This window comes from Salmo salar, chromosome 22 (assembly GCF_965601325.2).
Source record: "Salmo salar chromosome 22, fSalSal1, whole genome shotgun sequence".
Classification (NCBI taxonomy): domain Eukaryota; kingdom Metazoa; phylum Chordata; class Actinopteri; order Salmoniformes; family Salmonidae; genus Salmo; species Salmo salar.
The window spans coordinates 4,164,335-4,178,565 of record NC_138312.1 but is presented as its reverse complement, the minus strand read 5'-3'; the positions used below and the strand labels follow the sequence as shown (position 1 = coordinate 4,178,565).

General features: G+C 42.3%; 1 protein-coding gene across 9 annotated transcripts in view; it reads left to right on the top strand.

The window, feature by feature from the left end:
* Positions 1-14,231, top strand: part of LOC106582632 (ATP-dependent chromatin remodeler CHD6) — a 117,080-nt gene that overhangs the window by 22,507 nt on the left and 80,342 nt on the right. For 8 of the 9 annotated variants that reach the window (XR_001323356.3, XM_014165873.3, XM_014165874.3 and 5 more), the window contains one exon: positions 12,247-12,406. Coding sequence is in view for 8 of the 9 variants with exons in the window: in XM_014165873.3 (XP_014021348.1) it covers positions 12,247-12,406 (160 nt within the window). In the remaining variant the exon portion in view is untranslated. Of the gene's footprint in view, positions 1-281; positions 440-12,246; positions 12,407-14,231 lie in introns of those variants that run through there. The other variant, XM_082967337.1, reaches the window with a different exon arrangement.

Sequence of the window (14,231 nt, the reverse complement as noted above, 5' to 3'; positions counted from 1 at the left end):
TGATTCATATGAAACTATTTTTGACAAAATGAATGATTCATTGTAGTAGTTGGAATTTGGTTCAATCATGATGAATAGAATCATGTGACTCAAATCATTTGTAAATCTCAAATGTAAGTTTAATTTATTTCTGTATCCTTTTGGATTATGTAGCTGCAAAACTTGTTTTGTAGATATTTCAAGTTGATTTGGGTATTGAATTTGTGGGACATTGCAACTCCATATGACTAAACTAGGAAAAGTACATTTCCTGAAGAAAATGTGTGTGCTTGCTTAATCTGTCTAAAAATATTTTTATTTAACTAGGCAAGTCAGTTAAGAACAAATTCTTATTTACAATGGCGGCCTACCCCGGCCAAAACCGGACGACGCTGGGCCAATTGTGCGCCGCCCTACTCCCAATCACGGCCGGATGTGATGCAGCCTGGATTCGAACCAGGTACTGCAGTGACGCCTCTTGCACTGAGATGCAGTGTCTTAGACCACTGTGCCACTTCACCAACAAAACAGATGCGTGCGCAACTATGGGGCAAAACAGACTGTTTATATTTTACATGTCAACAATGTTTATTAAGAACATATACATTTTATACAATGAGCACTTGTCTCTCAAATACATTGTTAGTTGTTGGTTAACTAACTAGTGAATTTTAGCCATATTAGCATTGACATGAAATCTGCCAAAACACAAAACAAGACATGGTATCAAGAACAAGATGAAATTATCTGGAACGAGTCATTTACGATTCCTCACATGGCAGTTGTAGACATGTACGAGTACACAGGTGTGATGATTTTACAGTGGTCCCTACAGCGTATGCTCAAACTGGTCTGATTAGAATGTCTATTTATGATCGACGCAACAGTCAGTTGTACGCAGTTTATTTTTGGATGCAGATGTTAAGACTTTCCCCGAAGTAGCACCAGTATAATGCCATTCTCATCCAAATCGGAAACTGTAGGCTACGTTAGTCCTAGTGCTAACTGAGGAATGGGTGAGCTAACACAAACGGTCATATTTGGCTACCTGTCGGCTGACAGAAACCATAATATGAATTGGATACTAGCAATTACTATACGAAACAAAAATATAAACGCAACATGCAACTATTTCAACAATTTTCATATAAGAAAATCAGTCAATTAAAATTCATTAGGCCCTAATCCATGGATTTCACATGACTGGGCAGGGGCGCAGTCATGGGGAGCCATGCCCAGCCAGTCAGAATGATTTTTCTTTCCCCACAGAAGGGCTTTATTACAGACAAATACTCCTCCGTTTCATCAGCTGCACCGGTGGCTGGTCTCAGATGATCCCGCAGGTGAAGAATCCAGGTGCGAAGGTCCTGGGCTGGCGTGGTTACACGGGTTCTCTGGTTCTGAGGCCGGTTGGACGTACTGCCAAATTCTCTAAAATGACTGGTGGCTGCTTATGAACATAAAATGTTCTGGCAACAGCTCTGGTGAACATTCATACAGTCAGCATGCCAATTGCACGCTCCTTCAACTTGAGATATCTGTGGCATTGTGTTGTGACAACTGCACAATTAAGAGTGGCCTTTTTAGGGCCCCCAGCACAAAGTGCACCTCTGTAATGATCATGCTGTTTAATCAGCTTCTTGATATGCCGCACCTGTCAGGTGATTGGATTATCGTGGCAAAGGAGAAATGCTCACTAACTGGGATGTGAAGAATGTGTAGATGGCGCCGATAGAGGGCTGCCTCATTTCTAGTTCTTAGGAAACGTTGCAGTATTTAGTTTTTTATGTATTTCTTACATTGTTAGCCCAGAAATTTGTACAGTGGTTCCTCCTTTAAAAGTTGCGAGCTTACACTGCGGGACTTAGAGGTGGGGCGGCAGGTAGCCGAGTGGTTAGAGCGTTGGGCTAGTAACCGAAAGGTTGCAAAATCGAATCCCTGAGCTGACAAGGTAAAAATCTGTCGTTCTGCCCCTGAACAAGGCAGTTAACCCACTGTTCCTAGGCCGTCATTGAAAATAAGAATTTGTTCTTAACTGACTTGCCTAGTTAAATAAAGGTAAAATAAATACCCAGCGTCATGGCTTCATTGCTCCAGACCTTAGGTCCCAAGGTTTTTATATGACCAATCATATTGAGTGGTTCCAATGACGAATTTGACGTGAGCCACCCGTCCCTGGTGACGTTCTTCAGCAAAGATGGCTGACAAAATATTACAGGGGAAGTAAATGTACAGCTGGGCCTGCTATCTATCCTTTCACCCTCCTCCAAAAAATACAAATGTTTGCCATTATCAACAGTGGCACTGGTGCTAAAACAATATCCTACATAGTGTGGAAGGACTGCACCTAAAAAGGCTGGAGACTCATAACTAGACTCATAACTAATCGAAGAGCATGTGTATGTCCTGACCAAAAGATGAGGAGTCAGTGGTAGGGTTCATTTGACGTTGCAGCACAGCAAGATTCTCAGTAGACGGGGCATGGGATGTCAGGAACAATGACCCCATTGCCAGTGATTCCAGATTATCCTCCTGATAAAGCAGGTCCTCCACCTGCTGAATCTGGAATGCTCAAAAGAAACAAATCTGTATTAGTGACGATACATTTGGCAGCGACAGGTGCTTGATAGTCCAGTGAAAATGGCTGAGTGTTTGTGGTGTAAATCTTTAAATTAGCAGCTGACATCTTAAGGGTTTTAATAATAATTAAGACAGGTTCCATGTACAACAAGACAGGCAGAGAGGAAGAGAGAAAAAGAACACAGAACAATTTAATTACCTCTGGTTATGGACACTATTGCCAGCGATAAAATCTAATACCTGAGTCATCTACATGCTGCAAAGACTCCTAACTCTTCTCATTGTACACGATGGCCCATTGCTTGGAGACTTCCTTTGACCTTTCTTAAGCCCACATGGGGCAACCTTGCCTTAATGGCCCAGACTTTCTGGTCTAACTCTTCATCTGACATATCAGAATAGCATTCCCTGACAGACATATTGTATTCTTTCATCCTTCTGTAAAAAAAAGCTAACCGTTACACTGTCATGGAAGGTGATTATATATTGACTATGAAACAAATAGGACATGGCCTGCTTATGAGTTGCCATGAAAGAAGGTTAGATGAATTCAACTGAAAATGGCGAGCACAGGCATTCGTAGCTAAATGTTTTTGGTTTGCTTGAGAATAATAATTGCATGATTTATCATTCTACTGTATGGTATGTATGGTATGTTAGTTATAGTAGAATGTTAGTTATAGTAGAATGTTAGTTATAGTAGAATGTTATGAACCGACACTGAATCGTAGGAGCTAAATACTAGGTCCTAAAGCGCCTTACGGCCACATGACGAGCAGTTTCCATACCAGGCGGTGATGCAACCATGCTCTCGATGGTGCAGCTGTAGAACTTTTTGACGATCTGGGGACCCATGCCAAATCTAGGCGCTAACTACTAGCAATGTAGAAATTGGATGGAAGAACGCCCAGTGCTGCTTACCTGAGATGCCATCATCACACAGTCCTTCGTAGGTGTCTGCTATGACTTCCTTTGTGTCGGAAAGAAAGGCTGAACAGTATTGTTTGTAGCCAAACTGACACTCAAAAAATGGCCAAAATGGAGGGTGGGTGATAGCGAAATTAAATTGGAGGTTTGTTTAAAAAAAAAAAAAAAAAAAATCTCAATATTTCTGTGGAATAAAATGCATACAGTTTTCTGCTCTATTTCAAAATATTTGATTGCACATTTTTATTTTTTATTTTGAAGCCTAGTTTTTGCTTTCAGCACAATTATTTTTGTTTGAAAATAAAGTTTTAGTCTCTACAAAAATACATCAATTTGTTGCAAGTTGGGGAGGGGGGCTAATAGCTGAACAATAGATTATTCAACCTTTACTAAAGAATAGTCTAATAGCTGAGCTAGGTGTGAAAAACCCCTGTCCTATCACAGACCAGATTTGCCCTAACGACCAAGTGGGAGTTAGAGCACTGATTTGTGCTTTTGGGTCCCAATGTACTACTGTGTCTCTTACTGACAATGAATGGGCAATATAAACCAAATAATAAACTGATAATTGTGCATGACTTCAAATTAAACAAGCAGAGAGCAGGTTTCGAACCCTAAACCTTCTTGTCCGAAGTCCAGTGCGCTATTGACTGTGCACCAAAAGCATGCTCAAGCCGCAGTCGATAGAGCGCCTCCTCACGGTAGCTTGCTTCTCAATGTTACAAAGTAATGACTTTTGAAATAAGTTACCTTTACACGTTATGGTGGCTGACAATTTGTTAGCTACACTGTCCTTACGAACCACATAGCTAACATACCGGTACATACTGCTGCAATATGCCATCTACCTAACATTAGTACTTATACATCAAACTTGACAGTATATTAACTCTAGGCTATCTAATTACCCAATGTTTATTGACTTGACTATTCCCGTCATTCTTAGCTTAGCTAAATGGTATAGTCGTTGTGCGTTCTCAATGGACATTCAGTGCTTTTGTAATTTCGCTCTGGCTATCTTCTCAGATTTCAGAGCACTCTCGTCTAAGTGTACCAGAGCGCAGAATAATTCATTTACGAGCGCTCAACACCCGTTGAATATGGCCGGTGTCAGTAAATGTCGGCAAAAAAGCGTAATTTAAATTGTTTCCAACAGCACAGTTGGTCACCAACGCTCTGGTTAACACAACTGCCTAACCAGCTCTGCTAGAGCGAGTAAAATGGTCAGTGGTCTCATTTGTGTCTGGAAGTAGCTAGCCAACGTTAGCTTGGGTGCTTGACTGCCATTGTAAGGCCAGAAAGCTCAAATCAACCCTACTCCTCGGCCGAACGTCCAGTGTGCACTCCGAGAGCGAAACAGTCTGAATTTAGCCAGAGAGTTTTTCAAGGAATAGAAAGACCATAATATTAATCAAATTAATTAATCAAGTACCAGTCAAATGTTTGGACACATACTCATTCCAGGATTTTCTATATTTTTACTCTTTTCTACATTGTATAATAATAGTGAAGACATCACAACTATGAAATAACACATATGGAATCAGTTAAGAACAAATTCTTATTTACAAGGACAGCCTATTCCTTCTTCCCCGTCGGGGAATTGAAACCCGGTCTCCCGCCTAACCTCCCTGTCTCTGGTAATAACAATATAGAGGACTATCAAATGCTTCTCAAATATGCCCTATGGTGGTCAGACTAGCACTGACTTGTATTAACAGAAAAAATGGCTGACAAATAATTAAATGACGTGCCATAGAATGCTGCGGCAGCCCGCAAGGTGTGCCACAGTATGATGCAACTTTTAAAGGAGGAACCACTGTATGTGTTATTACATACAGCCGGGAAGAACTGTTGGATATCAGAGCGGCGGTAACTCACCATTACTACCAGCATTATGACTAGGAAGACTTTCCCGAAGCGGATCCTTTCTTTGCACCACCCAGGGATATTGAACTGATTCCAGAGGCCGACCCAAAACAACGCCGGCGGATAAGGGGTACTCAAAGCGGTCTTCTAGTCCGACTTAGGAGACCCACTGCTTCAGCTATCTGTATTCTCAGTTCATCGCGCCGACAGGAATAAACATCTCTCCGGTGAAGAAGGGCAGGGGTGTATGTTTCATGATTTAACGACTCATGGTGTAATTGTGATAACATACAGGAACTAAAGGAACTTCACTGGACTTAATGCAAACTGGAAACCATATATCCTGAGGCTGCATTTATTGTAGCTGGGGATTTTAACAAAGGAAATTTGAGGAAAAGGCTGCTTAAATTCTATCAGCATATTGACAGTAGCACTCGCACTGCTAAAACACTAGACCTCTGTTACTCCAACTTCTGGGCTGCATACAAGGCCCTCGCCCACCCTCCTTTCTGACCATGACTCTATTTTGCTCCTCCCTTCCAATAGGCAGAAACTCAAACAGGAAGTATACATGCTAAGGACTATTCAATGCTGGTCTGACCAATCGGAATCCAAGCTTCAAGATTGTTTTGATTACTCGGACTGGGATATGTTCCTGGTAGCTTCCGAAGAATAATATTCACTAAAACGGTAACGGAGTTCACCAGGAAGTGTATAGGAGATGTTATACCCACTGTGACTATTAAAACCTACCCTAACCAGAAACCGTGGATAGATGGCAGCATTTGCGAACCACTGCATTTAAAAATGGTATGGTGACCTGGGAATATGGAAGAATACAGAGTAGTCATTCCCTCCAAGGCAATCAAACAGGCAAAACGTCAGTATAGAGACATTGGATTTGCAATTCAATGACTCAGACACGACGTATGTGGCAGGCTCTACAGACGATCACTGACTACAAAAGGAAAAGCAGTCGTGTCGCTGGACACTGACTTCTTGCTTCCGGATAAGCTTAACATGTTATGGCTAGGGGGCAGTATTTTCACGGCTGGATAAAAAACGTACCCGATTTAATCTGGTTACTACTCCTCCCCAGTAACTAGAATATGCATATAATTATTGGCTTTGGATAGAAAACACTCCAAAGTTTCTAAAACTGTTTGAATGGTGTCTGTGAGTATAACAGAACTCAAATGGCAGGTCAAAACCTGAGAGATTCCTTTACAGGAAGTGGCCTGTCTGACCATTTCTTGAACTTCTTTGCCATCTCTATCTTTTACAAAGGATCTCTGCTCTAACGTGACATTTCCTACGTCTTCCATGGGCGCTCAGAGCCCGGGAAAAACCTGAATGTCGTCATCCCAGCCCCAGGCTGAAACACATTATCGCCTTTCTCAAGTGGCCGATCAAGGGACTGTGGGCTTAGGCGCGTGACCTGGCCGCCCCCGTCTTTGTGATTTTTCCTCTGTTTGCCGAAAAGGAGATTCCCGGTCGGAATATTATCGCTTTTTTACGAGATAAATTGCATAAAAATTGATTTTAAACAGCGGTTGACATGCTTCGAAGTACGGTAATGGAATATTTAGAAATCTTTTGTCACGAATTGCGCCATGCACGCGACCCTGATTTACCATTTCGGATAGTGTCTGGGACGCACAAACAAAACGCCGCTATTCGGATATAACGATGGATTATTTTGGACCAAACCAACATTTGTTATTGAAGTAGCAGTCCTGGGAGTGCATTCTGACAAAGACAACAAAAGGTAATCAAACTTTTATAATAGTAAATCTGATATTGGTGAGTGCTAAACTTGCCGGGTGTCTAAATAGCTAGCCCGTGATGGCTGGGCTATGTACTTAGAATATTGCAAAATGTGCTTTCACCAAAAAGCTATTTTAAAATCGGACATATCGAGTGCATAGAGGAGTTCTGTATCTATAATTCTTAAAATAATTTATGCTTTTTGTGAACGTTTATCGTGAGTAATTTAGTAAATTGTTAGTGAATTCGCCGGAAGTTTGCGGGGGGTATGCTAGTTCTGAACGTCACATGCTAATGTAAAAAGCAGTTTTTTTTATATAAATATGAACTTGATTGAACAAAACATGCATGTATTGTATAACATAATGTCCTAGGTGTGTCATCTGATGAAGATCATCAAAGGTTAGTGCTGCATTTAGCTGTCTTCTGGGTTTTTGTGACATTATATGCTAGCTTGAAAAATGGGTGTCTGATTATTTCTGGCTGGGTACTCTGCTGACATAATCTAATGTTTTGCTTTCGTTGTAAAGCCTTTTTGAAATCGGACAGTGTGGTTAGATAAAGGAGAGTCTTGTCTTTAAAATGCTGTGAAATAGTCATATGTTTGAAAAATGGAAGTTTTTGTATTTTTGAGGAATTTGTAATTCACGATGCCTATCATTGGATATTGGAGCAGGTGTTCGTTCCGCTAGCGGAACGTCTAGATGTAAGAGGTTAACACGTTCTTTGCCCGCTTTGAGGATAACATTGCCACCGACGCAGCTTGTACCAAGGACTGTGGGCTCTCCTTCTCTGTGGCCAACGTGAGTAAGACATTTAAATGTGTTAACCCTCGCAAGGCTGCCAGCCCAGATGGCATCCCTAGCTGCATCCTCAGAACATGTGCAGACCAGCTGGCTGGTGTTTTTACGGACATATTCAATCTCTCCCTATCCCAGTCTGCTGTCCCAGAAATGCTTCAAGATGGCCGCCATTGTTCCTGTACCCAAGAATGCAAAGGTAACGGAACTAAATGACTATCGCCTCGTAGCACTCACCTCTGTCATCATGAAGTGCTTTGAGACGAGTCAAGGATCATATCACCTTCACCTTACCGGTCATCCTAGACCCACTTCAATTTGCTTACCGCCCCAATAGGTCCACAGACGATGCAATCGCCATCACACTGCACACTGCCCTATGTAAGAAGGCTGTTCATTGACTACAGCTCAGCATTCAACACCATTGTACCCTCAACTCATCATTAAGCTTGAGACCCTGGGTCTTGACCCTGGATTTCCTGACGGGCCGCCCCCAGGTGGTGAAGGTAGGAAACATCTCCACTCCGCTGATCCTCAGCACTGGGGCCCCACAAGGGTGCGTTGTCAGCCCCCTCTACTCCTTGTTCACCCACGACTGCATGGCCATGCACGCCTCCAACTCAATCATAAAGTTTGCAGACACACAACAGTGGTAGGCTTTATTACCAACAACGACAAGACAGCCTATAGGGAGGAGGTGAGGGCCCTCGAGTGTGATGTCAGGAAAATAACCTCTCACTCAATGTCAGAAAATCAGAGATGATCGTGGACTTCAGGAAACTGCATAGGGAGCACCCCCCTATCCACATCGATGGGACAGAAGTGGAGAAGGTGGAAAGTTTTTATTTTATTATAATTTTATAATTTAAGTTCCTCGGTGTACATATCACCGACAAACTGAAATGTTCCACCCACACAGACAGTGTGGTGAAGGCACAACAGCGCCTCTTCAACCTCAGAAGGCTGAAAAAATGTGGCTTGTCACTGAAAACCCTCACTAACTTTTACAGGTGTACAATCAAGCGCATCCTGTCGGGCTATATCACCGCCTGGTACGGCAACTGCTCCACCCACAACCGTAAGGCTCTCCAGAGGGTAGTGAGGTCTGCACAACGCATCACCGGGGGCAAACTACCTGCCCTCCTACACCGCCCGATGTCACAGGAAGGCCAAAAAGATAATCAAGGACAACAACCACCCGAGCCACTGCCTGTTCACCCCGCTATCATCCAGAAGGCGAGGTCAGTAGAGGTGCATCAAAGCTGGGACCGAGAGACAGAAGCTGTTTTTCTATCTCAAGGCCATCAGATTTGATCAACAGCCATCACTAGCACAGAGGCGGCTGCCTACCTACAAACTTGATATCATTGACCACTTTAATAAATGGAACACTAGTTACTTTAATAATGCCACTTTAATGTTTACATGTCTCGCATTACTTCTCATGTATATACTGTAACCTACACTATCTATTGCATATTTGCCGCTCTGTCACTGCTCATCCATATTTATATATTCTTATCCCATTCCTTTACTAGATTGTGTGTATTAGGTTTTGTGGAATTGTTAGATACTGCTCCGCTGTTGGATCTAGAAGAATAAGCATTTCGCTACACTCGCAATAACCTCTGCTAACCATGTGTATGTGACCAATAAAATGTGATTTGAAGACCTGGTACAGGTGCATCAAAGCTGGGACAAAGACTGAAACTGCTATCTCAAGGCCATCACTGTTAAATAGCCATCACTAGCAGGAGAGGCTGCTGCCTATATACAGACTTGAAATCATTGGCCACTTTAATAATATTTACATGTCTTTCATTACTCAGCTCATGTGTATATACTATTCTACTGTATCTTAGTCTATGCCGCTCTTCCATTGCTTGTCTATATTATTATTTCCATTCTTTACTTAGATTTGTGTTTTATTGGGTATATGTGAAATTGTTAGATATTGCTGCACTGTCGGAACTTGAAGCACAAGCATTTTGCTACACTCACAATAACATCTGCTAAACACGTGTATGTGACTAACAAAATGTGATTTGTGCACAAAATTTGAGAACCTTTTGTGCCAATGGAACATTTTTGGGATCTTTTATTCAGCTCATGAAACATGGGATCAACATTTTACATGTTGCGTTTTTGTTCAGTGTAGATAATTAGCAAGTAGCGTTCCTTGGTTTGAGGGCAACGCTGGTTAACTGTCCTATTGTGTAATAATACAGTTTTGGAGCATATTGCACGCATAAAAAAAACAACTCTTGCTGGGTGGACTGTTACATATTTGAAACTCACACGTGAGAAGGTTAAACGTAGAATTCAAGCTAAATAGAATATATATACTACTATATGTAGACTACAATCAATTATAAAAAATGGCAGATATATGCCTCTGATTTAATGAACTGTGCCTAAAAGTCAGCTGGGACAGGCTTTCAAAGGTGCTAATGACCCTGACCAGGACTCAAACTGTGGTCCCTGTGACTGCCATTCTAAAATGTCTTGGTAAAGTCAGTACAAAACCTTGCAAGGTTGGGGTTAAAAAAAATAATAAATTGCTCACTCGCCTCACTTTTTAAACAAGTAAATCAACTTTGTATGGCTTTAGTTAGAGATATTTAGATTTTTTTCCCCCAAAGGTGAGATTTCCCAAGTTGCACCATGTCATTGAGCCTTTGTTATGGGATCTAGGGAGATATTCGTTCGGTGCTAATATCTAGCAAAATTCTGTGGTCTATTTGGCATTTCCATAGCGGATTGGGAGACATTTTTCTAATCGCTCTGCAGAACGGGTGGATTTGAGATGAAAACTGTGGGGAACCTTTTTAAACCTCTGCGTTCCCAAAAAAAGGACGTTAGAAAATTAACATTGCCATGAAAAAAAAAACATTGCCCACTTACAGTGCATTCGGAAAGTATTCAGACCTTGACTTTTTCCACATTTTGTTACGTTACAGCCTTATTCTAAAATGGGTTTAAAAAAATACTCATCAATCTACACAATTTTTGGAAATGTATTAAATAAACCTTATTTATATAAGTATTCAGATCCTTTGCAATGAGACTCGAAATTGAGCTCAGGTGCATCCTGTTTCCATTGATCATCCTTGGTTTCTACAACTTCATTGGAGTTCACCTCTGGTAAATTCAATTGATTGGACATGATTTAGAAAGGCACACCTGTCTATATAAGGTCCCACAGTTGACCGTGCATGTCAGAGCAAAAACCAAGCCAAAAGATCGAAGGAATTGTCCGTAGTCCTCCAAGACCGGACTGTGTTGCAGCACAGATCTGGGGAAATTTACAAAAACATTTCTTTAGTATTGACGGTCCCCAAAAACAGTGGCCTCCATTCTTAAGTGGAAGTTTGGAACCACCAAGACTCTTCCTAGAGCTGGCTGCCCAATGGTCACTCTGACAGAGCTCCAGAGTTCCTCTGTGGAGATTCGTTGTCCTTCTGGAAGTTTCTCCCATCTCTGCAGCACTCCACCAATCAGGCCTTTATGGTAGTGGCCAGAAGGAAGCCACTCTTCAGTAAAAGGCACATGATAGCCCACTTGGAGTTTTCCAAAAGGCACCTAAAGGACTCCCAGACTATGAGAAATAAGATTCTCTGGTCTGATGAAACCAAGCTTGAACTCTTTGGCCTGAATGTCAAGTGTCATGTCTGGAGGAAACCTGGCACCACACCTATGGTGAAGCATGATGGTGGCAGGATCATGCTGTGGGGATGTTCTTCAGGGACTGGGAGACCAGTCAGGATCGGGGGAAAGATGAACAAAGCAAAGTACAGAGAGATCATTGATAACCTGCCCCAGAGCGCTCCGGACCTCAGACTGGGGAGAAGGTTCAACTTCCAACATGGCAACCCTGAGCACACAGCCAAGACAACGCAGGAGTGGCTTCACGTCAAGTCTCTGAATGTCCTTGAGTGGCCCAGCCCGGATACTTAGCACATTTACATAAGTATTCTGACTAACTTTATTTTTAATACATTTGCAAAAATGTCAACCAGTTTTTGCTTTGTCATTATAGGGTATTGTGTGTAGCTGGGGGGGGGGGGGGGACAAACCAATAATACATTATATATACAAGGCTGTAACGTAACAATGTGGAAAAAGTCAAGGGGTCTGAATACTTTCCGAATGCACTGTATCTAGCTTTTGTATTCTCTGCTAGTATACCTGCCGAGATGTGAGGTGGCAAGGCGATAAACGCACAATGCCGCCATGTGACCCCTCTGGTCAGTTGAGTGCAGATTACGAACACTCCCTTGTGGACTTCTGTTTTTATGGTGCCAACCCTGCTGTGTTTCTACAGAGCGCAAGTCTTCCAAGGGCCGGTCCCAGCGGAGAAGAAGAAAAAGGGCAAGCGGAAAAGCGAGGCAGTTCTCCAGGAGGCTGGGGGGAGAGAGAATGTGGCCTTCCTGTCCACGCTGGCCATCGGGGGAGAGGAGAGCATCGATCCCCTCGACAACACGGTGAGGAACTGACTGACAGGTTGGGGCAAGAGCAGACTGAGTGACACTTGCTTCTCTAAAGCCTCCTTGCAGTCTTTTGATTACATTTTTTATCGCTTTGTATTTCATGAAACTAACTCAGTATTTTTCGCACTTATTTCCCTGAGCCTCTTTTTGCCATTGAAATGCTCAGTCTGATCTTGTGGGCATGGTGATACAAATTTGAAATATATTTCCATACACAGCCCTGATTGGCAGATAGGGTTGTCTAGACTCTAGCATATCAAAGTATTAGCCGTCCCAGCCCATGGTTTGTTGACAAATATATATTTTTTGCCTATTTTTGTTTATTGTATTTTAGTTAGTATTGCCATTTTCTGTATTTATATGTAAATTGTACTCACAATTCTGCATGTTGTTTCCATTTGTACAATGTTTTGTAAAAAAATACATTCTCCCTCTCAAAGTGGGGGTGGCAGGTAGCCTAGTGGTTAGAGCGTTGGACTAGTAACTGAAAGGTTGCAAGATCGAATCCCCGAGCTGACAAGGTAAAAATCTGCCGTTCTGCCCCCGAACCACTGTTCTTAGGCCGTCATTGAAAATAAGAATTTGTTCTTAACTGACTTGCCAAGTTAAATAAAGGTAAAAAAAACATATAGGATACATATGCAAGAAAAATGACTGGTTATTGGTCAGAATAATCAGATTGTGATGTCATGCTCTGGGCCAAATACTGTCTCACCTGAAAAATATGAAATTCCAGGCAAAGAACAAAAAAAAGAAGCAATGTTTATAATTTTCACAATTCCAGTGTTGGTTCAAGCTCCTAGTGTGGAAACACCATTACAAAACAGGAAATCACGATTTTGACCCCACTAATCAGGGGTTCAGCGGTGACGCTGGTTAAACCCTATTTGTTGCCGTTCATTATTACTCCAGTTCTGCCAATTTGGTTAACAAAAATGCATGTTTGTGTGCGCAGTAGCAGTCAAAAGTTTGGACACCTGCTCATTCAAGGGTTTTTATTTTTATTTTTACTATTTTCTGCATTGTAGAATAATAGTGAAGACATCAACTATGAACTAACACACATGGAATCATGTAGTAACCAAAAAAGTGTTAAACATCTATGTTTTCTTTAAAGTAGCCACCCTTTGCCTTGATGACAGCTTTTGCACACTCATGGCATTCTCTCAACCAGCTTCACCTGGAATGATTTTCCATAAGTCTTGAAGGAGTTCCCACATATGCTGAGCATTTGTTGGCTTCTTTTTCTTCACTCTGCAGTCCATCTCATCCAAAACCATCTCAATTGGGTTGAGGTCGGGTGATTGTGGAGGTCAGATCATTTGATGCAGCACTCCATCACTCTCCTTCCTGGTCAAATAGCTCTTACACTGCCTGGAGGTGAGTTGGGTCATTGTCCTGTTGAAAAACAAATGATAGTCCCACTAAGCGCAAACCAGATGCGATGGTGTATTGCTGCAGAATGCTGCAGTAGTGTAACTGATGTAAAATGGCTAGCTAGCTAATAGCGTTTCAATCGGTGACGTCACTCACTCTGAGACCTTGAAGTAGTTGTTCCCCTTGCTCAGAAAGGGCCGCGGCTTTTGTGGAGCGATGGGTAACGATGCTTCGAGGGTGGCTGTCATCGACGTGTGCAGAGGGTCCCTGGTTCGAGCCCAGGTAGGGGTGAGGAGAGAGACGGAAGCTAAACTGTTACAGTAGCCATGCTGATTAAGTGGATGGCATATCGCTGCAGAATGCTGTGGTAGCAATGCTGTGTAAGCACCACACATGCGAAGACCATCCGTTCACCTACTCTGCGTCTCACAAAGACATGGCG